General features: G+C 39.7%; 1 protein-coding gene across 1 annotated transcript in view; it reads right to left on the reverse strand.

The window, feature by feature from the left end:
- Positions 1-26,752, reverse strand: part of itprid2 (ITPR interacting domain containing 2) — a 49,744-nt gene extending 22,992 nt beyond the window's left edge. Inside the window, exons 1-6 of the mRNA XM_073473370.1 lie at positions 26,693-26,752; positions 16,707-16,833; positions 14,217-14,381; positions 12,468-12,510; positions 10,180-10,229; positions 9,846-9,899 (exon numbers count right to left, since the gene is read on the reverse strand). Coding sequence (XP_073329471.1) covers positions 9,846-9,899; positions 10,180-10,229; positions 12,468-12,510; positions 14,217-14,381; positions 16,707-16,749 — 355 coding nt within the window. The 5' untranslated portion in view covers positions 16,750-16,833; positions 26,693-26,752. The remainder of the gene's footprint in view (positions 1-9,845; positions 9,900-10,179; positions 10,230-12,467; positions 12,511-14,216; positions 14,382-16,706; positions 16,834-26,692) is intronic.
- Positions 26,753-27,278: the final 526 nt, after the last annotated feature.

Below are 27,278 nucleotides of genomic sequence, written 5' to 3' on the forward strand. Positions count from 1 at the left end.
CTCACATATGAATCAAAAAAATAATGTAGCATATTAGTGTGTGACTAGTAGTTATTTTTATTAATCTGTCAGTATGTTCTTGCATTAATTGATGAATCATTTAGTCAGTACAAGTCAGAAAGCAGCACTCTGACACAAAAAACCAAAACCAAAAAACACGAGCAAAAGTGTAAGGAATCGTTCAATCTCTGATTATCGACTCTAACATGAGCTGCAGTCACTATGTCTGGCTAACTATCTTACTAGCATCCCAACTGTAGTGGCTGAGCACGTCATTAGCCAACTACATCATTTTGTGGGGTTACAGTCTCATTTTGACAAAAACTCATAACTAGCACATCCACTGTGTAGTGTTTTCTTACTGTGTGGAAGTCAGTCTGGATGCCATCTAAGTTTAGGCTAATGTAAGTGGCTCTTTCGTGCTCTTTGTAGGACTTGGGAAGTTTTCTCTCTTGTAACGTTAAAAATGAAAACGAAAATGTATGTGAGCTAAGCAGTCAAACAGTTAAACACAAAAGTCTGATCTTACATTTTTTCTTCATCATACTCATATAACTAGAACAAACTATCTCTACACTGCAGTACAAAAATCTTCATTAACATGTCTTCCAGATACATCATCAACAGGTTTGACTCTGATATGCAACAAAGTTTACACTTTAACAAGATTCTCATTTTAAAATGAGTCATCTGGAGACATCAAAAAGTCAGCCAGAGACTTGTTTTTTAACCAGCTCATTGGGTTAACATTAGCTTCACTAGCTAGCTAGCCTTAGCAGGTAAACACTTTGTGCCAGCTTCAGTTCAGTATAGTGAGTGAGTATAATCAAGTCATCTGTTAAAAATGTTTTGTCTATCTACGTCTGAAATCGAGGGCCCCTGGTTACAAAAATGACTATTTTGAGAGTTATATCTGCTGCCAGGTAAGTCATCTGACTTTATAAATAATGCCTGAGAAAGTTGACTTTCAGTCTGTCAGAGAACTGAAAGTCATCGCAAGCTGGAGGTGTGACTGTTTTTCAGTTTGAAGGAACCTGTCGGGACCTGTCCCCCTGCCACTGTCAGTGCGAGTGTCTCTCTCTCTTTTCCACGTCATTTCGACTGAATTTCCTTTTCTTTCTTTGAACCCAGTGTTTTCTTCTCTGATGGAAAACTGGATTTAAGGAGCCCTACATGGCAGCAAATCGCCTCGAGACTAATTCACTAACTCACTTCCATCCTATTCACCCTGAATCCTTTGGTCGACTAATTCACTTCCATCCAATTCATGCATTAACAATTTAATCCCCTGCCATCCTGTCTTGATAACATTTGAGATCATTAAAGCCCTTTAGGATGTGTTCATACATGACATTTGTGAGTCAGCTGGACAACAAAGGCCTTAAGCAACTTCTAACAAATGTCACTCTCAACACGATTAAGGCACTTACTGTCATTACATGATATAACAACACAAGCTGAGATTTAGGCTGATGACAAGAAGTAGACAGAGCCACTTAGCTAAAGAGGGTGTTTGAGTCTTCAACAAAAACCTCATCCAATTCAAATGGAGAAAGGTCGTAAGTATTCAAAGGTGGTGGTGTGAGAAGATAAAACATGAAACATCATTAAGAGGAAGCAGGGAAGTGTGGAAACCCAAATACAGGCAACAGGATAGAGATTCAGTCCTGGTGGCACCAACAGAGGACAAGTTGTACAGTTTTAAGAGCCGACGCACTTTAAATCACCTGACATTACTCTTTCATTTAAAATTAAATGAAAGATTTGATGAATTAATACAATTTGTTGTACCCGGTCATAGAGCTGAACCAACACAATTATTCTTAGCTCAACAGAGCTTCATAACATCGTTTCAGTTTTATAGCCCGCGACGTTGGACTTTTGAGCTCTCATAGTGTCGTTTTCAGCCACAGGGAACAGCTGTTTTTAGCAACTAAGCCCAGATAAATCCACTATGCTCTACCTGTTCAGCACAAAACAGCAGACAGACACAGTTAGGAAGTAGCTGGTGAACATAGCAAAGCATTTAGCAGCTAAAGAGTCAGATGTTTCCCTAAGGAGTTGGTGGAGAACAAAAACAGAACTAAAAAGAGAGTGAATACTGGACCGACATTCATCAGATGGACACAAACATGACTCCAAATGAGTGCTCACGTTGCTGCATATTAGATCGATGTGTAAATAGGCAACTGGTTGCTAATAAGATTAAGACTGTCAGTATTTGGAATAAGTAGAAACTGTGTATGTCAGTCAATAAACTCATTGAACTGAATAATTGTAGTAGAGTTTTCTTAGATGTCTGCCTGCAAACCAGTACCTCACTAGATTAAAGCCCTAATAGGAAAACTACCGTCATACATCGCATCAATGCTGCATTGGAACCCTGGTTAACTTTTAACTCGCTAGACTGGCTAGTTCTTCAGGTGCCTTGTGCCAGGACTGATCTCAGAAGGACTGCTTTTAGTATTTGTGCAGTAGTCTCATGGAATCTCTTGCAAAAAGACTTGAAGAAAACTCTTAATTTGGCATTGGATCCAGGGATCAGACTTGTTCCACTTCATCCCACAGATGCTCGATTAGATTGGGATATGGGGAATTTGGAGGTTCGGTCGGCTATTTACTGTGTTCATCAACCCGGTCCTGAGCAGTTTCTGTGGTGTGTCAGGCCGCACTGTGCTGCTGGGGGGGGCTTGTACTTGGTCCACAAATGTATTTGGATGGCTGGCGTGTGTCAAGTGGCATCCACATGAATGCCAGGACACAAGGTTTCCCAGCAGAACATTGCATTGTAAGGAGATGATCAATATTATTCACATCACCTGACAGTAGTTTAAATGTTGTGGCTGACCTTTGTAACAGTGATTGCACTTGCCAGCACATACAAGAAACTGACAAACTAAAAAATTCAACCAGGTTGGGGAAACCAAGTTGAAGGACACTGTTGATTGTTGATTAATTATCAATTTCGGAATTAATCACACTGAAATCATTATAAATTCGTAATTTTAGCACTAGCTTTGAGTGATGCCAAAAGAGCAGCTGCTGTGAAATTACATGAATGAAGTGAGGTGTAACTAAACTGTATCAGAGACTGCTGTCCTTGAACTCTCTGAACAAATCCACACAACCTCTGTGACCCCTAACATCAACTCATTAGCATCTATTCAGTCCCAGATTCCACCAACCGATCCTCAGCCCACGCACGCACACACACACACACACACACACACACACACACACACACACACACACACACACACACACACACACACACACACACACACACACACACACACACACACACACACACACACACACAGCATTCCCACATGTCAGTGTCCAGTGCTTTGACATAAAGTCATTACAGTCTATTGTTCGCTCAATGACACACCATCTCGCTCTCAAAGCCATTACTGATGTATTCACAGCAGATCAGTGGTATGATGAAAACAACCACACACACACACACACACACACACACACACACACAGACACACACACAGACACACAGACACACACACAGACACACACACAGACACACACACACACACACACACACACACACACACACACACACACACACACACACACACCACACACACCACACACACACACACACACACACAGGACAGTCAACCATGCGTGCAGCGTGTTTCCACACCTCTGTGACTGTTTTCTTTTCTGTCATGAAGAAACAGGACTGAGGAATGAGGATGGAGCGGAGTTTCTACCAATGTTCTGTTGATTCTACTGACAGGTTGTCAGATGTCTCACCTTCATTCACATGTACACGTGCACATGATCAAGCTGCATTGGCATTATATATTAAAGTCATTTTTGTGCAAATCACAAGGCTGGATAAGTGTTTGTTGTGGCAACTCAAGTCTGCCACCACACTCACATGGCAAACTCTGCCAGACATATTTATCCTAAAAATGTTTTTCATTTAAAAATAAATCATCTATACATCTTATCTGGAATTAAGGGAAATACTAAACTATTCATTGCCCATTCACACTACAGTCCAGCTCACATGCAGAGCAGCCGTCCCAGACTTAAGTTCTTTGACAGCCGGCATGTGAAGTTTCATGTTTCACCTGTAATATTTAAGTCTTTTATGATCTTCTTTGATGTGAGAAAACTCAGTCCAAGGAATGAAAAACAGAAAAAGGGAAACTTTGTGCACGTTGTTTTGAGCCAGCCGTTTAATCTTAATCCAATCCCAGCCGCACAAATTCACAAATCTCTATTGAACCTTGATTGTAAAAACCTACTGGCCCAGATAAGGTAGAGCGTTACTTTCTACAAACTACTGCTCATATTATCACAAGGCATATTGCTCTGTTTTTGATCTGAGCATGCTCCAACTTCAAGCCCTGTACCTGGAAATTAGCTTTGGTTCCACCTGTATTAAAGGGTGGGGACCCTAATAATCTTCCCTTTTCAGGACTACCTAGTCAAAGTATTTGAATCTTTTGTAAATGACCAATTAAAACAGATTAGTGCCATAATACTATAACAGCGGCTAAGATAGTAACTAATGATATCAAATTTTTAGACAGTAAACAGCACTATGCAGCTCTAGTCGATGGTTTGTCTAAGATGTTCAACTCTGTAGCTCACAAACTGCTAATATAGAGACTTCGCTGTACAGGCCTCAGTGAAATGTCTCTGAATTGGGTTAAGAATTATCTATAAGAAAAAAAACTGACTGTATCTCCTTAGAAAACTATACATCAGTCTCATTTACATGTTCAGCAAGGATCTATTTTAGCCATTATCTTTTTTCTATTTTTTTCTTGCAGGATGCTTTTCAATCTCTGCAGCTTTCACTGTTAAAACTAAGACTGGTCCTAAATTGAAAAATCCAAATATATGATGTTCACTTGTTATCACTCTATGCCAACTGATCACACTATCTTTATATCAGAGGGTACATGTATAGAAAGACACACTTTTTACAAATACCTAGAAAAATGACTCAGTGAGAAAGTGGCTTTTAATATGCATATTGATTGTTTGTTTGTTTGTTTGTTTGTTTTTGTTTTTTAAAAGGCTTAGGCCAAATCTGGGCTTTTTCTTCCATTTAAAAATGTATTCCCTTTTATATACGAGAAAGAAAATGATGAAATGCTCCTGACTATCTGAATGAGACTATGGTGATGCAATTTAAATGCATGCAACGTTATTCCCACTTAAAAACTTTTGTAACAAGTGCAGGCTCACATACTAAAAAATTTTATTTTATAGGAATCTTTAGGATGGTCTTCTCTAGACCGGAGGTAAAAAATGTCATTGTTAAGTAGATACTGTTAAGAAGATATTGTTAAGCAAACTACCTAATTATATCTCCAGTCTTACATCTGACATACAAGTCACTATGCTATTAGCAGAGGTGGGGAGAGTAGCCAAAAACTGTACTCAAGTAAAAGTGCTGTTACTTTTCATAAGCAGTTACTCGAGTAAAAGTAAAAGTAGTCATCAAAATAACTACTTGAGCAAGAGTAAAAAAAATGCATCTGTCTTTTCCACAAGTGGATCTGACAGGAATTATTTTAACCACAGATGGTGTTCCTCAGGTAAAGAAGTGAACAGGCACCCATTTTGGTCTTAATTATAAGACCATAAAAAATCATCATCTCCTGATTAGATAATATGCCAAAATATTATTATATTATCATTATAAATAAAAATATATATATATAGTTTCTATTATGTTTTTTGGTTGTTGTCTCCTATTTTTTATTATGATTTGGCAAATAAATCAGCAGATCTTGAGTATATATAAAGAGTTTCCACATGTTACAGTGTCCTTAAAGATCAATCACTCCAGTACAGACGTCTCAGTTCCCATCACAATCAGGTGTGTGCATAAAACTGCATGCGCTGTGATGTAATTCACCCGACAATATTAGTCGTTTTTGCGTTAGCAGACGTGGGACCAGGTGACAAGAAATCTACTCAAGTAAGAGTAAAGTATGCTGCATTAAAACTACTCCAATTTACCCCAAATAGTTACTCAAGTAGATGTAACAGAGTAAATATAACTTGTTCCTGCCCACCTCTGAGTATTAGATCTACAAATAGGACTCTTTTAAATGTCCCCAGGGTGAGCTGAGCTCAGAGCCTGGTACAGCCGCTTCTCCTTTTATGCACCCTGGACATGGAATGAGCTGCAAAGTCCCATTACTTCTTAAAATACCTTTAAAGCTCTTTTACAAAGGACTCTGAAGAAAACGTGTTGTTGTTTTACATAATCCTTGACTTGAGGTGGAATGTGTTATGATTATGGCTGGTATCACCTGTATGCCTCTCGTCTTAGATTATTTCCTTTGTGTTGACTTTTATGTATTATATGTGTGTATAACATGTAAAAATAGATTTATGTGAGACTGCTTCGTCTTCACTAGGACTCCCTGGAAGAAGACATCTTGCATCTCAGTGGGACCTTCCTGGCTACAAAATGAATGAATGAATGAATGAATGAATGAATGAATGAATGAATGAGTATATAAGTAAGTCAGAAAGTAAACGACCAGGGAGCACTCCTGGTCCCAGTTCAGTAATAAAATCCTGACAAGAGCTGTCATAAGGAGGTTGGTGGTCGGCACAACACGTGCTAAATGACTGTGGCGAGATTAAAAACAGTGTGCTGTTGTATGCTTACTGTCTGTTGTACTGTCTGTCTGTCTGATGGGTACGGTGCTGTGAACAAACTGCAGAGCTGACTGGCCATGCTGACAGTGCAGAATTACTGCAACACAATTAAAAGTCTGACCTTCATCATTTGAGCACCGGATTGTCCAACATACCAAGTTATGAACAACTTGTGCTTAGAGTCTCAGGACGCCACGACCTGGGGCCAGTTTCATAAAGATATTTCAGGCTGCTCTGGTATGTAAGGCCGGTCTTAGATTGTTCTGATGCTACTGAGACAGTTCCATAAAAGACTGACCTATTTTAAAAAGGTGCATTTTGGAAGATCTGGACATCATTTTAGTTTAAAACATAAAAAAAAATGAACTTACCATATCAACAGAGTGTGAAGAAGTAACAGATCTGGCGTTATGTGAAAGATACATATGTACTGTATTGCAGAGATAAGCAGCCAAGGATGGGCCGTCTCTTTTGTAATAAGTTTGTCTGGCCTGGGGGGCAATAGTGCGTCACTATAGCGTCTAGTGTGCCACAGGAGAGGATGAAGAAGTCGAGCCAGCCAGAGGAACTTACGCAGAGAAGTGAACAGCCTCAGTAAGTTAATCAGTAAACACAAAGAAGCAGAAGCTTCAGAAAACGACTTTCATCATCATCTCAAACAACAGCTACTGAAAAGAAACCACCTCCACAGCAGAGAAAAGAAGCGTCGTAAAAAGAAACTACGAACTAAGAACATTATGTCGAGGCTTTCTAACACTGGAGAAAGCCTGGGAGACAAAACTGAATGGCACAACACAGGAGGGCCATCTCCTCAGGTCAAGACTCTGCTGTCCACTTACATCTGAAAAAAGAAAAATCATTCCTTTGAGGACAACAATGTAAACATCTTGTCCAGAGAAGACAGATGGTTTGAAAGAGGAGTAAAAGAATCTATCTATGTCAAACTGGAACGACCGTCTTTGAACAGAGGAGGTGGCCTACGACATTTCTTATCACCCACCTACAATGCTGTACTGAGTTCCCTCCCCAGACAGCTTAACAAGCATTCACACCTGGGCTCACCTAGCCCCAGCAACCCACATGAAGGCTGGTTGGGTCAACGACCCACAAGTGGCCCTAACGACTCTGAAACTCAGAGCTCACATGTGTCCTTAACAACAAGCAGTCTTATTTTGACCGGCTGTATTCATGCTCTGCTGTCAGTTATTAGTTGCCTTTATCTGTACCAGGACTGTAAATTGTGACTGTATGGACCCAGTTGTAGACCAAATATTGTCATTCAATTCATTATATTGTAACCACTTGACATTATGAGACTGTTATGTAACTTTGCTATACATTTTTCAGGACATTACAAGGTTTATAATGTGTGTCTAACTGTAGCAATGGCACTGTTAGATATTGTGCACAGTTAATAAATAATGAACTTCTTGCAACAGAAAAGAACAAGGAGCAGCTCTGGCTTCTACTCCCATGAAGAAACGACCAGGGCCTGCAGAAGTGGAAGATCTTGCTGTATCAAGCATTGGACCAAGTGACAGTGACAAGTAAGTCTAAAGTGGCTGAAGATCTCACTTATTGAACTTTGTAAACCGTGTGCCCTGTGAAAACCATGTGGCTGTCTGATGAACACGTTTTACTCTGCAGTCCACTCCACTTTTGTCGAGTCGAGTCGTTTACCACTGCAGATAGCTCCCACTCGATGGAATTCTTTGCTGATCATCATGGCAACGCCAAGTGAAACTGCCATGAAATCATCTTCATCATTCATCATCAGCGCAACACAAACACACAAACAGGGACAGTAGAGGATACTGGAGGGATGGTGTAGACTCTCTGCATGTGGTCGTTTATCACAGCAAGAAAACAAACTTTGTTTCAAGAAAAGGCTGAAGGCAGCAAAACAAAAGACTGCTGAAAAAAGCAGGAGATTTTGGAAAATCCCACATCACTCGCAGACAACAGGAAAACTCTGGCTGCTCTGTGTTGCACAAGTGACGATTCTCTCTGACCAATCAATGGATTACAACGCTTGGAGCCTTGACTGAGGTGATACCAAAGAAAGTACCAGCCAACAGGTACCATCCTCAACTTTTGCCAGTGGAAATTAAAAAAAGAACGGCTCCAGGCTGAACGAGTCGAGCCGTACTCTGCAGTGGAAATGGGGCAAAAGTATGTGTTTGTTAAATTGGCTATTCACAGCTATTCTAGCCTCTATAGCACTAGCAGCCCAGGAAACTCACAGACCAATAGCATGCGTTGTAAATCACTCAGCCAATCAGATTCTTGTTTTGCATTAAGCATTGTGATACAATTCAGACAGATACACACAAAGGTGACAGTCAGATAAAATAGACGAAATAGTGAAAACATAGCTGGATTACGTTGTAGATAGTGATGCATTGTAGAGCTCCTCTTCTGACTGACTGCTGACAGTGCTAGTGACAATCACGCTGGCATACCATTATACCATACCATACATTCTGTTGATGGTCACTGCATTTACCACTTCCCCTCCCTCACTGTTGCATTTTTCACATTTGCACATTCGCACTAACTTCCTGCTGCCTCTTAATGCACAACCCAACCTGCCTCAATGCTACTTTTCACCTCATGTAAATACTGTGAATATATTTTTAGTTTATTTAGTCTATTTTATTCTATCTGACTTGTTGTCTGTGTAACAAATGTGCTGACTGTGTACTGAACGTGCTGACTTATTGTGTCTGTGTGCAACTACTCCACATGTCTTTAATTGCCCCCGGGGACAAATAAAGTTTTTTGAATTGAATTGAATTGAATACAGCAGAGGGACTGTAGTCGACTTCACTAACACGCATTGAGGGGGCAGGCAGACATCAGGCTGCAGGCACAGAGCAGGAATTGTGCCAGTCTGCCCGCTGTTTCAGTTGCACTTTTCAGTTAGTTTAGCAATTAATGCGTTAACTCACAAAGCATATGGACTGAATCAGCTGTTTCTTGGCTAACAATTTGAATATCTCTCAGAAAGCCTTACCAACATCTTTCTTATAATCTGATTCTGGGTAAGATGTAGAACAAGAGGATCTAATGAAATGTCAAAGTGTTCCTTTAGTTAGTGGCGTCACTTAAAATACACGAGGGGAAACCGTTAACAATGAGCAGAAACCTGCAATCTTACTGGTATTGTTAGTTTTCTCTGTACTGACCTTCTGCTCCAAGTGAAAGGTCATCTTCAAAGCTGCAGCCGTTCCTTGGTGCTCCTGTTCTCACACATACAGTACACAGAGTATACACAAAGTAATAAAGTTATGAAATCCCTCCAGTAACATATTCATAGTTACACAAGGTAAGAGACATTTCACAAGCAATTATGAAACCCAACCACTGCCATTAAACCAAGCCAAATACTAACTTTAAAACAAGTTGTGATGACTACTTTGAAGTATTTAGTCCCCAGAATGGAGGCTGTTTCAGTGTTTAAACAGGCTGGCATCTTCACAATGTAATATTTAAACAACACACAAAGAAAACGTTAATTACCTCTAATGGGAGAAGCACTCTGCTCATCTAGAGAGGCTCCGAGGGGAGTCCTAGACAACATAGGCAGAGACAGATAGAGAGAGAGTTATATATATATCAACGCAAACAATAAACTCACCATCAAAAATTTCAAAATTCAACAGACTACTCTATCAGTGACATCAGGTCAGCTCCTATTAGCCCACATTATACCGGGCAAAACACACCAGCGGCATCACTTAGCATCTATAATGCCCATCGCACTCAGCAGATGCACCACACACAAGAACTTGAATTTGAACGTGAAGTGTCAGCTCGCGAAGATGTGCGTCTTCTTGTAGCCATGTGTGATCTTGCATAAAAATACTTAACGCTGGTGTGTTCTCCCTTGATGCACATCTACTGCTGCATCGGGCTAGCTTAAAATACATTTAGCCTGACAGATAAGGCACAGTCCTAACCAGGCTAGGTTTGCTAACAACAAACCAGGCTACACATCCTATCCCAGGCTAACTCCTGCTCAAGCAGAGAGTAATACTCCCTTGCAAGCTCCTGGCTGATATAAAGCAAGCTATACCTGCAAACGTACCCATAAGAAAATAACTATCCTAAATCAACAACTAGCCAGGCTAAATCCTGGTTGTGCCTTGATCATTAGTCCACGCTAAGTACTGACCAGGCTACACTTACTATCACAACCTGTCATGCTAAATCTTTCCTAAACTATCCCAGGCTAACTGCCTGTCAGGCTAAGGCAAAGTATCTCAGGTTATCTACTGAACAGGATACAGCTAAGGATCACAGGATACCTCCTAATCTGGTTTAAGATAACCATCCTAGGCTAACTGCCATTCAGACTAAAGATAACAGTCTCAGTCTAACTGCATGCCAGGCTAAGGCAAACTATCCCAATGCCAGATGCCTGTCAGGTGAAGAGTAGCTATCCTGGCTAACTACTCCAAACTAACTCCTGGTAAATCCAAGCTACTTATTGTAGTCAACTACTGCCCAGGCTAGATTAAAAATCCCAGGCTAAATCCTGCTTCTATCTATCCCAGGTATTCTACTGACCAGACTAGTTGTCCCAGGCTAACTAGCTGACAGATCAGGCTAGTTGACAGCAGCAGTAAGCTAGTGGGTCTGAGCTGCTGTTTGCAGCCGAACACTGAAAACACTGAGCTGTTACACAACCTGCAGCTCTTATCAATGGGACAAACTTCAAGCCACCATTTAACACACACACACACACACACACACACACACACACACACACACACACACACACACACACACACACACACACACACACACACACACACACACACACACAGATTATTGTGTAACAATTCGCAGTCGCAGTGTTTGCTATTCCTCCCACTTTCCACTGGCGGCCATGATGTCGGCCTCAGGCTCTTGTCCTGCGGCTGTTGCTATAGTAACATGCAATTCTGAGTCTGCTGGTCATGTTGCCACAGTGATGTCACATCACAGAGGACACGTCAGAGCGTTGTAGAGTCAGACGGTTGTAAGTGAATGCAGCTAATGACGTGTTTGTTTGTATGTTTCTGTGTGTGTTTGTTTGTTTGTTTCTGTGTGTGTGTGTGTGTGTGTGTGTGTGTGTGTGTGTGTGTGTGTGTGTGTGTGTGTGTGTGTGTGTGTGTGTGTGTGTGTGTGTGTGTGTGTGTGTGTGATAACAGTGCTGACTCAGCAGGGAGAACCCCTCCTCTGTTTACTCTCTTTTTTCTGCCTTTCTTTCCGTCTTCTGTCAGCTTCTTCCTGCTTCATTCTTTTCCATTTTTCTTTGCCTGAACAGCTCTATGTTCCCTATCTCTGGGCGTTGGTCTGCTACCTTTGCGTATGTGTGTGTTCTGTGTGTTTTATGTTTAGGCGTCGGCTGTGTGTCAGTTCTACGTCAGCAGCTGATAACACTGCAGCTAAATACACACACATACACCTCCAGACACCAGCAAAACGTATTTAAAACATACTTAGCAATAAAACTTATTATGTTGTTACACCAGTTAGTCAGGATGTAAAACACGACTAAAGTCTGTTTACTGTACTTTTCTGCTAATCATCCATCAACTGTTTGATTGATTTACTGCTTCTAGGCTGTCGCTGGTTTCAGTTAATTGCCAGGAAAATCAATTTTCAGCAACAGGAACCTGGCAGCTGAAAAATAATCCATCACAGCCGTTGATTGATTGATCTGAAAAGTGTGCAGTGCATATATGCAGAAACAGGGCTAATACAGGACAAAAAAACAAACTGATAACGTCTTTCAATCAGGTGGTGAATGGATACTGTACCTGCATTCAATCAGCCAGCTGGTTATCTTGTTTGGGACTTGCCCTGACAGAGAGACAGGTGAGCATGTTAAAGCAATAAGCCAGCAGATGTTGGTGCAACAGTGATAACAACACGCTGTAAAAGCAATTACAGTGGTGCTGAACTTCCGGATACAACTCTCAACATTTCAGCAATTCCACTACAGTTTACACCTACATGAGCCACATTCAGTCCAGTTCCTGTTCACACCACTGTGGCTGCAGCTAATGATTATTTCCCTTATCATTCCATCTGTTGATTATTCTTCCATTAAGCTGTTTCGTGAAAAATGCCAATCAAAGTTTCCCAGAGCCCACTGTGATCTCTGCAAATGTTTTATTTTGTCTGAAAAACAGGAAGGCAGCAAATCATCACATTTTTCTATCCAAAAGTTGTTTCGAATTAAAGAAAGCCAATATGATTTGAGAGGATTAAGTAGTAACTCAATAGGTGCTGGTTCAAAGTTGGCTCAACCTGCAAACCTTTAAGAACCAGTTTGCTTTTCCATGGATATGAGAGCCACTGTTGAGTCACATCATTTGGTTACTGTATACGTCTCCAGTTTCCCAGCATTGTTAGGAACAACTATGGAGCTGTGGAAGTCTTTTCAAGTGTTGCTCCTGGCTTTGCATGCCTACACTGGCATCCAAACATGACTGATGCTCAGACCACTGCTGCTTCCATTAGTGAAAATAATTAAAATCTTTTGTTTATTCTCCATGGATAAGTCAGAACACGCTACACTAGCTCTGGTCCTTTGTTACGATAGCCCTGCCCCCAGCCCCTGATGTAAGTGGTCCTTTGTTCTAAACCAGCAAAGTGTTGGTGCCACTCAGGATCAGTTTTCCTGGCTGGAAGCCAGTTCTTTGGCTGTCGAAACGCAAAGAACTGGTCCTAGAGTAGGCACTGGCTCTGAACCACCACCAGAACCGCCTTGGTCGAAAAGGGGTATGAGAGGATGTCATTGGGCACAGCTGCACTTTAGGCTAGTGGTGGGGGATCTGATGATTTTAGATCGTGATCGAACTTGAAAGCATCCACAATTTACTTTTCATCATAGAGACTGTGGTGTTCAACTAGGCATAACCTCATTGACTGGAAGATCTGCACTGCTTGAACGAACCAATACAGTGATCTTGCCAACTAGATGGCTATGCTGATTGTACATGTTACTTCAAGTGGCTCTTCCTTGGGTGACGTATTGTAAACAATGTAACATAAGTTATAGCAGGCAGCACAGTGGATCAGGAGCTTGCCATTGATCACGCCATTAACTTCAATACAGTGAGCATTTCTTTCATCTAGTGGGCATTAAAGGAACTGCAGCTTCACACAGGTAAGCAGTAGAGCTGGGTTTTTGAGGTCATACCAATATCAATATTTGAGACGTATATAATGTCTGCCAATATTTGTTTTAAACTGTGAAAAATAAACAGCTCTCTGGTATGTAAAGGACACATAGTCTCTAACTTACCTCAAATATATACAGTACACTACACCATTGCCCTTTATGTTCTCTTATTTCTTATTACTTATCTGCCACCGTATCCCAGAATACTGATATTCTGTCTGGCTTTTTCACCCAGTGTGAATGCTAAGTTGGCAAATTTAGCAGAAAATTGAATTTTGCCAGCAAATATAGGGTTAATGGGAAATACAGATAACATTTAAGGTTGTTGAAATATCCTCAGTTACAATGCTGCTTTGGTGAGAGTTGAGCTCAGTCTAACCTGGTTCTTCTGAGGGTCTCTTTTCTTCCCCATCCCTCTGGTTCTGTTGGGGCCCCTTGGAGCCACAGCACTCTGGTTCTTGTTCTTGCCAGATAGAGTCTCTGCTTTGGGCCCAGGCCCGACGCCGCAGACAGGCTACGTTGCAGTCTGGCTGCACTAAGGGATCTGAGGATCAATTTGGCAAACAGTTAGTCTGACAGACTGACAGCTATGAAGTCATCAGTCAGGTTTGGCAAGTATTCAGCAAGACAAACAGAAACTACAACTGATTGAATACCAACACACACATCAGATGAGTCGAGCTGAGCGATCACATGCATCACAGTCCTCCCACCCTGAATATCTAGGCCACCTAACTGTTCTTTTTGACAGACAGTTTGATAAGGGACAATAAAGACATTAAAGACATTAAAGACAATGTAATATCACATTGAATTCCAATGAATTTGAAGACTCACAGTGGTAAGGTGAATTTAAACTTCAGGTGACATCAATCACCTGACCATCTACTTTGATGTACTTTGACATATGAACTTAAGCCAACAAACACTAGCAAGCCTTGATCAGATGAGCAACAGACCCCCTTCATCTAGACCACTGTCAAGTTCCACATGTGGTCATTTCCACCAGTTTTCAAGTATTAATACAAACATACACAGAACTTTTTCATACAACTGAGTCAGTTTGGTCAAGTTTGCATTTGTATTAGTACTACTACTTAGAGTGACATTTAAACTCTTTATCCATTACTTTTAGCTAAGCTTAATATTTCAAATGTTAATCAATTAGTTTTAGATAATGATTTTAACAATTACTTTAAGCTAACTATAGTGCATTCAGAAAGTATTCCGACCCCTTCAATTTTTTCACATTTTGTTATGTTGCAGCTTTATGCTAAGATCTTTTAAATGTATATTTTCCCCTCATCAATCTACACTCAATACACCAGAATGACCATAATGAGTTTGTTTTTACAGTTTATTCAAAAAGGAAAAACTGAAATATCACACTGACATGTATTCAGACACTTGAAATTTAGCTCAGGTGTCCAGTTTTCTTGATCATCTTTGAGATGTTTCTCCAGCTTGACCGGAGTCCACCTGTGGTAAATTCAATTGATTGGACATAATCTGGAAAAGCACACACCTGTCTTTATAAGGTCTCAGCTGACAAAGCATATCAGAGCAAAAACTAAGCCATGAGGTAGAAGGAACTGCCTGCAGAGCTCAGAGACAGGATTGTGTTGAGGCACAGATCTGGGAAAGGCTACAAAAAAATGTCTGCTGCATCGAAAGGTCCCCAAGAGGACAGTGGCCTCCATAATTCTTAAATGGAAGAAGTTTGGAACTACCAGGACTCTTCCTAGAGCTGGCTGCTTGGCCAAACTGATCATTTATGGGAGAAGGGCCTTGGTAAGAGAGGTGACCAAGAACCCGATGGTCACTCTGGCTGAGCTCCAGAGATCCTGTGTGGAGATAAGAGAAACTTCCAGAAGGACAACCATCACTGCAACACATCACTGATCTGGGCTTTATGACAGAGTGGTCAGACAGAAGCCTCTCCTCAGTGAAAGACTCATGAAAGCCTGCTTGGAGATGGCAAAAAAGCACCAAAAGGACATTCAGACTGTGAGAAACAAGATAATCTGTTCTGATGAAACCAAGATTGAACTGTTTGGCCTCAATTCCAAGCATCATGTCTGGAGGAAACCAGGCACCGCTCATCACCTGCCCAATACCATCCCATCAGAGAAGCATTATGGTGGCAGCATCAAGCTTTGGGGGTGTTTTTCAGCAGCAGGGACTGGGCCACTGGTCAGGGTTGAGGGACAGCTGAACGGAGCAAAGTACAGAGATATCCTTAATGAAGAGCGCTCAGGACCTCAGACTGGGCCGAAGGTTCGCCTTCCAACAGGACAATTACCCTAAGCACATAGCCAAGACAATGCAGGAGTGGCTTAGGGACAACTCTGTGGATGTCCTTGAGTTGCCAAGCCAGAGCCCTGACTTGAACCCAATCAAACATCTCTGGAGAGACCTTAAAATGGCTGTCCACCAACCTGACAGAGCTTGAGAGGATCTGCAGAGGAGAATGGCAGAAAATCCCAAATCCAGGTGTGCAAAGCTTGTCGCATCATACCCAAGAAGACTTGATGCTGTAACCGCTGCCAAAGGTGCTTCAACTAAGTACTGAGTAAAGGGTCTGAATAATTGTCAATGTGATATTTCAGTTTTAGCTTTTTAAATAAATTTGCAATCATTTCTAAAAGTCTGTTTCCACTTTGTCATTATGGTGTACTGAGTGTAGATTGATGAGGAAAAAAAATAATGGTGAAAAAAGTGAAGGAGTTTGAACACTTTCTGAATGCATTGTACTTCAACTATTTATCCATCACCTCAACTGTTTATCCATTACTTTCAGTTAATTATTTCAACTGTTTATCTGTTACTTTTAGCTGAATATGTTAACTATCAAAGTGAGACAGCTCACCTGGAGCAGTGCCAGTGTCCATCCCGAGAACTCCACTCTCCATATCTGCCTGTCTGTGTGCCTGTTGGGGTCAGTCAGTCAGAGAAGACTGACAACTCTACAACAACATCAGCAACAGGTAACACACCTGGGGGGAGGTGGAGACAAAGAGAGAGAGAGACTGTTATTTCTAACAGGCGCCTTAAGTGCACATTTTCAAGCATTGCTGTAAATGTGGCAGAGTCCCTGAAAATATATCATACAGGCACACAAAACACTATAAAAGGATAAAAGAGTAAAGTTATTCATGAAAACATGTGACACAGAAGGACATAATATCATGACATACAAAGCAATAAATGTGGATGTCACCACATAAGGCTTTGTGCTGCCGTATTAGGCCGTAATTAAAGCATTAAATCATCATCCAGTTTAAGCGTATGATACACAAAAGGGAGAGATGATACACAGTAAAGTTGTTTTGTAGGGAGATGAGAATTGAGAAGTGGCTTTTATTATTCATGACCAAGTTACCCACACTGAGACCAGCGGAGATTACACACACACACATTTACGCACGTACACACACGCAGGCAGGTCTGGCAAGCTGGACCTCAGAAAGTGGTTTTGCAGCATTAGGACCAGTCGTTGGTCTCCATGAGGACTACTAGCTGACAAGTTCAGTGTATACTGAAAAAGTTACCCAATAGGTAACACACACACACACACACACACACACACACACACACACACACACACACAGCGGCAGCAAAAGTGTCAAGCTCTGTATCAAAAATAAAAAATAAAAAAAAATAAAAAATCAAACCCGGAAGACAAACAGTAAGGTAACATGGACAGGGTAAAAATCAGCTGTTACAATGATTCTGTGAATTACTTGGTAAGAAAAACGCAGCTTCGCTAGTGTTGTGTTTGTGTGTCTGCACTTGGCCTAAAAATAACAAAGTTGAGTAAATGTTGACTTTGATGGATACCTCTGAAACAAGATTCAAGTCTCTGCAAGACTTTGAAACCAGTGGCTGGTTAAAAAGAAGGAAGTCAATCTAAAAAACTGATGGGGGACTTGAAAATGATAAGCAGTAAACAAATGTGTGCTCATTTAATGTTCTCAACAGAATTCATCTCTCAGAACAGTCACTGCCCAGACACTGCTGCTGTGTCTGAAGTTTTAAAGGACACTGTGTTCAACAAATGTGCCAAGACAGGCTCGCTAAATTCTTAGAAATGACTTTCAGAGATGTAAGAGATATGCATCACGGTTTATGTTTAGATCTGAGATAATCCCGCAGCTTTAGTATTTGCATGCACAGACAGCGACTGCTACAAGCACCCACCCAATATCCAAGTGACCAATATCCATCTGCCAGGGTCAGGAAAAATTGTCAAAACATCCTGTTTGTGGTTTCTGCAATAACATGATTTTATGCTGAAGCCTTTTATGAAAATCTTTGGGTTTTAGACAATTTCTTGTACAAAACAAGGCATCTTAAGACATCTCCTTGGACTATGAGAAGCTGTGATTGACAATACTCTTACATTTTTAATGACGAAATTGTTCAATTGCAAAATAAATGATGGTAGCAGCTGTTTATTTCCTTTTGACATCCTCCTTCAGTTCTGTCTTAGAGGTGACTTGGCCCCTGCAGTCAGAGTCACAGTTTACTAATGAGGAAGTCTGTCTTTAACTGAACACTATTTACACACAGAAACGGAATGGTAGGTAACTTGGTAACATGGTTGCTAACAATAGGTCGTTGTCATTAACGGAAATAAAACTCAAGTTTACAATAACATAATGAGATCAACAAAGCATGAAGGGAAACTGAGGTGATGAGAGGAGCATTATCACTGACTGGAGAGGAGAATGAGGAAAAAATAGAGTAGCGTGCAGCTAATCTAAATGGGAACGTGTGAAACAGGAAACAAGTGTTTTGTAATAAATAACAGAACAACTTCCTGTCCACGACAGAGAGAGGGAGATGGGGATGAGGGAGGGATCGGTTTATTTTTAGATTTCTCATGTAAATGCAAAACAAATTGGAATGTCAGAAAACAACAACACAGTCAGAGTGTGCAGAGAGCATCCTCCACAGCATCAGCACAACTGCCCTCTTAATTCATGCTTCACCACCGATTTTATCTTTTTGTCTTCAAGTGTCAAACAGCAGCCGTGTTTAGTTTGGATTCTGACAGTTAATAAAGGATTCAATGGTGACAAGTTTTCTCAGTAGAGGAAAACCCTAGAAAACTTGTCAAGAAGGGTTTAGCTTTGAAACTTAATGTTTTTTTTGTTCCTGACAGAAATGTGTGTGTGGCACCGAGTATTGAACTGTCAAGTACTAAGAGTCGGTGACCAATGTCTGGTCAGATTCCTAACTTTTTGTTTAGCCTACTTTCCTTTTTGAACAAATATCTCATAATTTTAATGACAATTTTGATCATCTCTGACTCTTCCTTTAAGACTTTTGTGTTGAGACCTTGTTAAACGCCGACACTGAAAAGTTTGCATTGCTTTAAACAAATAGAAACAAGACTGGAGCCTACAGCCACGCGAGCAGCTCTATGAGGCTGTACGTAGGCATAGCAATGCTTGGAAAAGTCAAGGGATCACCAAACAGATTACAATTCATCCTGATGGAAACATGAGTATGTGGACCGAATGCTGTGCCAATCCATTACGTGGATGTTGAGATATTTCACTACATAAGTGGAAACTTTGACCTGATGGCGGCTCTAAAGGTGTCTTCAGAATTTATCCTTTTATGTGTACCAATCTTAATGACAATTAATTCAAGAGTTGTTGAGAATTTTCAGTCTTGACCAACAGACTGACATTTGTCTGGTAAAGAAAACATTTATATTCTCCAATTTTCTATACAATGTATCAAGCAAAGTATTGTTTTGGTATTAGCGACTGAGACTTAAGTATTGGCACTAATGTAGAAAAACGACAGTACTATTTGCTAGCTGGCTGTCGAAAAGTGATGTGAGACAATAATCTAGACTGTTTATGGAGAGAGGACTCTTTCAAATCGGATTTTGATATAAAAAAAGATTTTAAGTCCATCCGAGATAAAATATACAAGAGGAGTCCTCAAAATCTGATGACTGTTCAGTCGATAGCTTAAGACTGAAACACAACGCTTCGACCAACATAAGTCTGACAGTATAAACTCTCACATGACACCATGTAGTGAAGACTTTATTAAAAGGAATTTACCAAAAGGTATTAAGTGTCGCTCTTGGTGAAATGGAAGTCATCACTATATTGACATAGTAGTCTGATTCCAATGAATAATTCCCAGGAGAGAAACATGCCGTCTTCATTTAGAGACTATTTTTACAGAGTAGCACAGAGGACTGATAAGAGAGCTTCATCACATGGTGCAACAACAACCACCTGAAGCCCATTATCAGCAAAACTAATGAGCATGTGTTGGACACAATGCTTCTAATTTGCAACATTCATATTAGAAATCATGTTAGCATGTTGCTGCAGAGAAGCCTAACATTTTCAAACGTCGATGCTTCACACACATCTTCAACCAGGCAGCACAGACGATGTATACGATCACGACGAGGGTTACATTTTTGCGGGGGCCAGTGGGAGCTGAGCTCCCTTGAAGGCAGTAAACTCAAACATCTGTGGGGGTCACTTAAACAAACAACCACTATTTTAGTCACAAATAATGAATACTTCACTGTAATGAGTCCATGTACATGAATGACACAAATAAGCTAAAAGAAGCATGTTTTCCAAAGAACTTTGCTACCAGACCTACTGACTGTTTGACCGTCACACACTTGGACAGTTAAGCAGAGCAGCAGGATGTGGCAGGGGAAGCTACATCATGAAGTATCTCTCTTTCTCTCTCATGGAGAGCGCATCCATTTGGCTGTTATTTCTTTCTTTATCTCCACCACTAACATTAGTTACTTAAGAAAACCACACAGAGCTCAGGTTACAACTGGAACCCTGATCAACACAGTTTCAAAGTGGGCAACCAAGATTAGTGTCACCAATTCAGTATCCGACCAAATGTGAAATGGTCACAATCTCTCCTTCTGTTCCTGAGTTAGGGCATAACATAATGCAGAACATTACGACGTCAGTGAAGTTGACCTTTGACCTTTTGTATATAAAATGTCATCACTTCATCATTTGATCCAATGAGACATAAGTGTGAAATTTATCATAATTAGTGTATGAACATGTTTTGTGAGGTCCCAGTGACCTTGATCTTTCAACCTCTGACCACCAAATTCTAATGAGTTCATCATTAAGTCTAAGTGGATGTTTGTGCCAAATTCAAAAAATAACCTCTAGGTTTTCCTGAAATATCACATTCAAGAGAACAGGACAGACGGACAGCACAAAAACATAATGCCTCCGGCGCAGGTACGGCCACTGAATGCAAAAATTCTCGTTCAAAATTTCCTAAAGCATTTTCCCATTGCTTGTTTTGTTCGACCACCAGTCCACATCCCGGAGATATGACAAATAAAAAATGGCAATTATTGTTCATAATACATAATATGTATTCATTATCACGTTTCAGATTTATTTTACGTCAATCGACTAGACGATTAATGGAGTTATCAGTTCAACTCTATTGTCCAGCTTATCTATTAACAAAATTAAGAAATAATTAATGCCTACATTTCAACATGTAGTTACAACCTTCTTGAGATTGACTCATTTTTACATGCTGTTGTCGTGACACTTACATGCAACCTAGACATCTAAAAAACAATTCTAACCACATGTAGCACGGATTAGCCTTGGCATCTAGACATGTTTTAACCTTCAAATCACCAAATCATTGCTGATTTAATCAGAAAATTGATCAAAACATTGTGGTTCTAGCATCTCAACTGTGAGGATTTTTTTATTTCAAACTCATACAGAAGTCCAAGACACAATCAAATCAAGTGGAACTCAGAAGTAGGTGGATGATTAAAAGAAGATGACTGTGAAAATACATATAATAAATAAAATATTGTTGTGAATACTCATTGACAATATACTGGATACAAGATTCTGTATCTCACCTATTTTTATCTGTATATCACTATCTGAGCTTACTCTAGAAATAGGTAGATACCAAGACAAGATACTTAGATAGATGTAGGTAGTGGTTAAAAACTAAAGTAAAAAAAGTAAACAAAAATAATATAGTGAAATTTGTTGATGAAGGTTCTCAGTCATCTCCAGGTCATGGTAATCCTAAATGCTGTATCGTAGGCAACTGGACGTGTTTCAGTCTCTTAAAGACGTTTCCCCCTCTCATCCAAGAGTGAAGCCAATGAGAGGAATATAGTGAAATGTATTACGATAGATGAAGGCAGATGTAGTGTGATGAAATGAGGAGTAACCGCTGTATTCAGTCCAAAGTAAAACTGATGGCCTAAGTTATGATAAAGTATGGACAGTCATTATAGTTTCTGTACGTATGCTGTATGTTATTATTGCTCATTTTCTCTTTGCTGCCTTTTTTTTCATTTCTTCATAGTTCCTTCCTTTGTCTTTTGTGTAAAATGTATGGCAGAATTATGAACATTATGTAAGCAAGTTATGTAGTGTGTCAATCTATCTTGTAATAAAGTCTAAAAAGATATGCTCTGTTTTATATCATGTAAACGGAATGTCTTTGAGCGAAGATGACCCATTGACTGACTGTATGAATATACCTGCCCGCTCCGACATAAACCAGACACAGAGGTCAGGACTGTATGAGTGAAACCACATGTAGAGTCTGTTCCTGCTACCTGAACACAGCAAACATTTCAGCTGTGCTAACACTTGAAGCTTAATCTCACTGAAACAGACGATCACTGCAAACAGAGTTAAACAATAGTGTGACAGAGCCTGTTTACGTCATTGTTACAGCAAACTGTATGAAGACACACAGGAAGATCAGAGAGAAACTAAACCAAGGCTCATCTCATTTCAAATACTTCTGCTTACTGTATGCACTTGCATAATTCCATTTGATGCTACTGTATATCTCTACTGCTCTGCATTTCAGAAGGAAACACTGCAATAGCATTTCCGTCATTTTCTAAACCTCTCTTACTTTTTATTGTGAGGTTTGCTCGTAGGAGTGCTTCAAAGTCAGATTCATAATCAGCACCACTAAACTGCCATATATGGCTTCCTGTCCTGCTTGGTTTGTGGGCAAAGTTTCATTCACAAACATGATATCATAAAGTGTCAAGATAAATCTTAAGGCATTCCTATTGGACAAAAAACAGAACGAACCTGGCAGTTTCAGTAATAGAGGTGAAATGACCGATCGATTAATCGACTGACGGAAGAAAATTCAGGTTTGATAATCGATTAATTGTTTCAGTCATTTCTCAAGCAAAAAAAGCCGAACATTCTCTAGTTTCCTCACGTGAGGATTTGTATGTTACATATGACAGTGAATTGAATGTACAGTATTTGGGTGTAGTTGATTATTCAAGCAGCTTAATAAAGAAAATAATCTACATGAAACGTACTGCAAGAAGCGTATTACTGGCTGTGAGTTACTATAATTATTCTTAATGCCTGTCAACAGGTTGGATTCACTGCAAAATAATAGCCTAGGTCATAAAATCAAAACTATTTTTATGGCTTAACGCTGAGGTTGAATTGAGGGGTATCACAGTCTGAGGAAAGAAGCTGCTCTGTAGTCGGGTGGTACAGCAGCAGATACGTCTATGTTGCCAGACAGCAGAGGAACAACCGATTCAAAGCGTAACATCTTATGTTACTATTATTATTATGAAGACAAAGCATTAACAAAAGACGTTGATAATTTCATCATTAGCTAACAAAATTACTATAATCAAGCAGGAGAATCTGTTAACTGTAGAGTTACATGTAGCCCAGGAATAAGAACAGTAATGTTACTAGGACAAAAGTGACTTTGTTTCACTAACATCATTTTACAGGTATTAATCCGACATAGCCACAAATAGAAACATTACTCCATCATCATGCATCCTGCAAACAGCTGTGTTTTAAAAACAAAAGTAGTCTCTTTCACTCCCAAAACAAATGCAAATGCTAGCCTGATCGAGATATTTATGGATCTATACCGCACGAAAACACATGAAAATGAAAATATGATGCATCAAACTCCCCAACAGTGCATAAAGTAGTTAGAATTAGCTTAATGTCAAGCTTCTACAACAATAGAACGCTACTTACAAGTTGTTGAAAATATTGAAATATCATTACATATCGACTCTTAATCTTTGAAACGACTTCAATACTCAATACTTTTTTTGCAGTGTCAACACACCAGTACTAGTGTTTTTTCACTTTTGTTTCAGACAGCGAGCTGACACATGCACTGTGGCTGTGCCAATAAAGCCAAACCAACAGTGGCGTCAACATTAATACCACTTTAAGTAAAGATTGTTGTGTCAATGTTTCCTTGTGGTATCCAACGTGGTATCAAGCATCGATATTTCTAAAAAGGTATTGTATTGAAGTTTCAATATCATGACAACATTATTTCACATCTATGTATCATTGATAATCATCTAATGTCATAATATTACATTGATGAGATCAATTCTATCACAAAGCAGGGATCAACTTTTGAAACTTGAACTACATTTAGCTGATAACGTATTTTTACTCAAGATATTGAATGCAAGACCATACTTGTCGTGGAGTATTTTACAGTGTGGTGCAACTTCTTTTACTTAAAAAGGTGCACAGTGTAGTTTTGGGAAAGAAACTTTAATCAGAAAAGAAAACTCTTCATTCATTGATTTTCACGACTAAAGAAACTGAATAAACAAACTGTCGTCACAGGACAACACAATTTCATACTGTTTTACTTTGTTTATACTTGCAGGACCTTTCTAAGAAGCCACCTATCTATCTTTTAGGAACCTTATTGCCCTCTGAAGACAGCTCGTTTATTCAGTTATGGAAATACTGTATATCAAATAAATATTTCTGAGCTTGTATTACCTTATTAATATTGTAAATGTTAGCTTTCTGGTTTGAATTTCTTTTTCAAAACTACACAGTGCACCTTTAAGTAAACAATCTGAGCACTCATCCTCTACAGGTAACTAGCTGAAAAATAATCTGTAAATTGATCAATTATAAAAAAAACATTAACATTAAAGGATAAGTTCACTAGTTCATTATCAACTCAACCTAATGCAGATGGAAAGTCGGGTGAAGTTTTGTCATTTAACAAAAATGTTTCTGGAGCTTCACAGCAAAACAGCGCTGCATCATTCTCCTAAACAACTGAAGTAGACGGGGACCTGTGGCTCCAAATGGCTCCATACAGCTCATCCACAGTAATCAAAGCCTCCCAAAGCCCCAATATCCCATATACGCTCCAGAAATGTTTTGTGCACAACAAAAATTCACCTGACTGCACATCGGCTTGGGGATGAGTAGACAATGACTGAATATTCATTTTGGGGTGCATTGTTCCTTTAAGGGCTGCTAAGATATAACAATTAGGGACATGTGTATTACAAGCGGGTTGAAGTGAGCGACTAAATTACACAGATGATCTAGAAAACATCCAGATGAGATCCAGTTTCAATGGAAGAAGTATTCAAGTCACATAGTTCAGTAAAAAATAGCTATATCATAATATAACCACATTATACCCCATCACTAGTAAAAGTCCTGCATTCAAAAGGTAAAAATACAAGTATGAAGAGCAAGCTGTACTTAAAGTGTCACTCATTATGCTGAGTAGCCACTGTAAATGTTATATGATCATATCATTGGATTATTATTATTGATGCGTTAATATTGTAATGTAGTTGGTCGAGGAGGAGCTGTTTTAACTAGGCCTACTGCAAGGGTCGTAGCCAGGATTTTAGAAATACTGAGGTCCTGCCCTATACATCGAGGATAGATAGATAGATAGATAGATAGATAGATAGATAGATAGATAGATAGATAGATAGATTACTTTCTTAATCGACACGGGAAATCTCACTTTCACAGTAGCAATTCACATAAAATCACAAAACTCACAATAACACACAATATAAAAACAGACACAAGCATGGTAGATAAACCACAACAGTTACAAATATATACATACATTCACCTTCCATACTGCAAGTTTAAAAAAAGGATGGACAGAATAGATATAATACAATTTAAATATTAATCTAAAATGTGCAAAATAAGAGCATTCACATGGGTAACACTTTATAATAACCATCAGTAATAAATGGTTAATTTATACTTCAGCAATGTTACTGTTAAGAAACAGTAACATGGTTCATAAAACATTTATTAAGTAATTGTAAAGGCTAAAAACATCAGTTGCAACTCATCCAAATAATATAAATGAACTGCACAGTATTTATTATTATGAACATCAACTGCAACTTTCCACTAAACAATTGCAGGCAAGTCTTTTATAAATATATTTATATGTACTAAGATATCAAAGACCTAGACAAAAACAATACAGAGGACATGACCTCAGTGGCCTCAATGGTAGCTACGGGCCTGCCTACTTCATAAACTGTTGAGCAATTTCATGCCTGAAATGTTCAGGAGTAGAAGTATGAAGCAGCAAGTACAACACATTACTTACACACACACACACACACACACACACACACACACACACACACACACAGTAATGAGGACTTACTGTATCTCACAGATGCTGGTCTCAGCCTGTCACTTAAAACATCTGCTGCATCAGCCTCATCCAGCCACTCTTAAATCCTGGTTCCTAATAAAAAAAACTCAACACCCTTTCCAAAATCATCATGTCTCATTAAACTTTCCCTTTCTTATGTTCATGAGACTAACTAGTTTGTCCTGTTCAGTTGGTCCTGCTCTCCCTGACACGGACCACAGGACTGACAGCAGCCGTAGTAAAAAACTCTCGGTGGACACAGAAGTACTCCTAACACCAGCAGCACTTTCACCTCCAGCAGTGTAACAAGCAGTATTAGCAGCAGTGGTGTGAGCAGGGTCAGTAACTCACCGTCATGTTCCTCCACAGTGTGCGTCTCTGCTGCCAAACTGTCAAACTTGTACAAACTTTTCTGAAAAAAACACTCCGACATTCCTGCTTCCGCTTCCTGAAACCAGCAGCATGGAGGCAGAGAGGGGAGGAGGGGGCGTGTCCTCAGCAGGCTGCGGCAGACGAACAGCGACACCTGCCGGCCTGCGTCACTGCATGCAGCCCCGTCAGTGATGCCTCCAGAGCACAGCACAGAAGGAAGGCCAGTGGTGAAAGTGTTCATGTCTTCTACTCGGTGTTGTAAAAAGCACCCAGTGTCATGATAATAAAATCAAAGATATCGTGCCACAATATTACCTTGGTGTAGGTGAAAGTATAAAGAATAGCAGGTCTACTTGAGTAAAAGTGTCTGATATTATAGTAGCCTATCGAAAATATTAGTATGTACTTAAGTATTCAAAAGTACAAGTCAAAGTAAATCAAGTGTTGATTTTTTATTTATTTTTTTAAATCAAATTGCGAATAAGATAATTGAATTAAAAAATGCATCGCTTTGGCCCTGATGCAGAATGCAATTGGCAACCAAATTAATGTAGAGAAGTAAAAA

Source organism: Pagrus major, chromosome 9 (assembly GCF_040436345.1).
Source record: "Pagrus major chromosome 9, Pma_NU_1.0".
In the NCBI taxonomy this organism is placed as follows: Eukaryota; Metazoa; Chordata; class Actinopteri; order Spariformes; family Sparidae; genus Pagrus; species Pagrus major.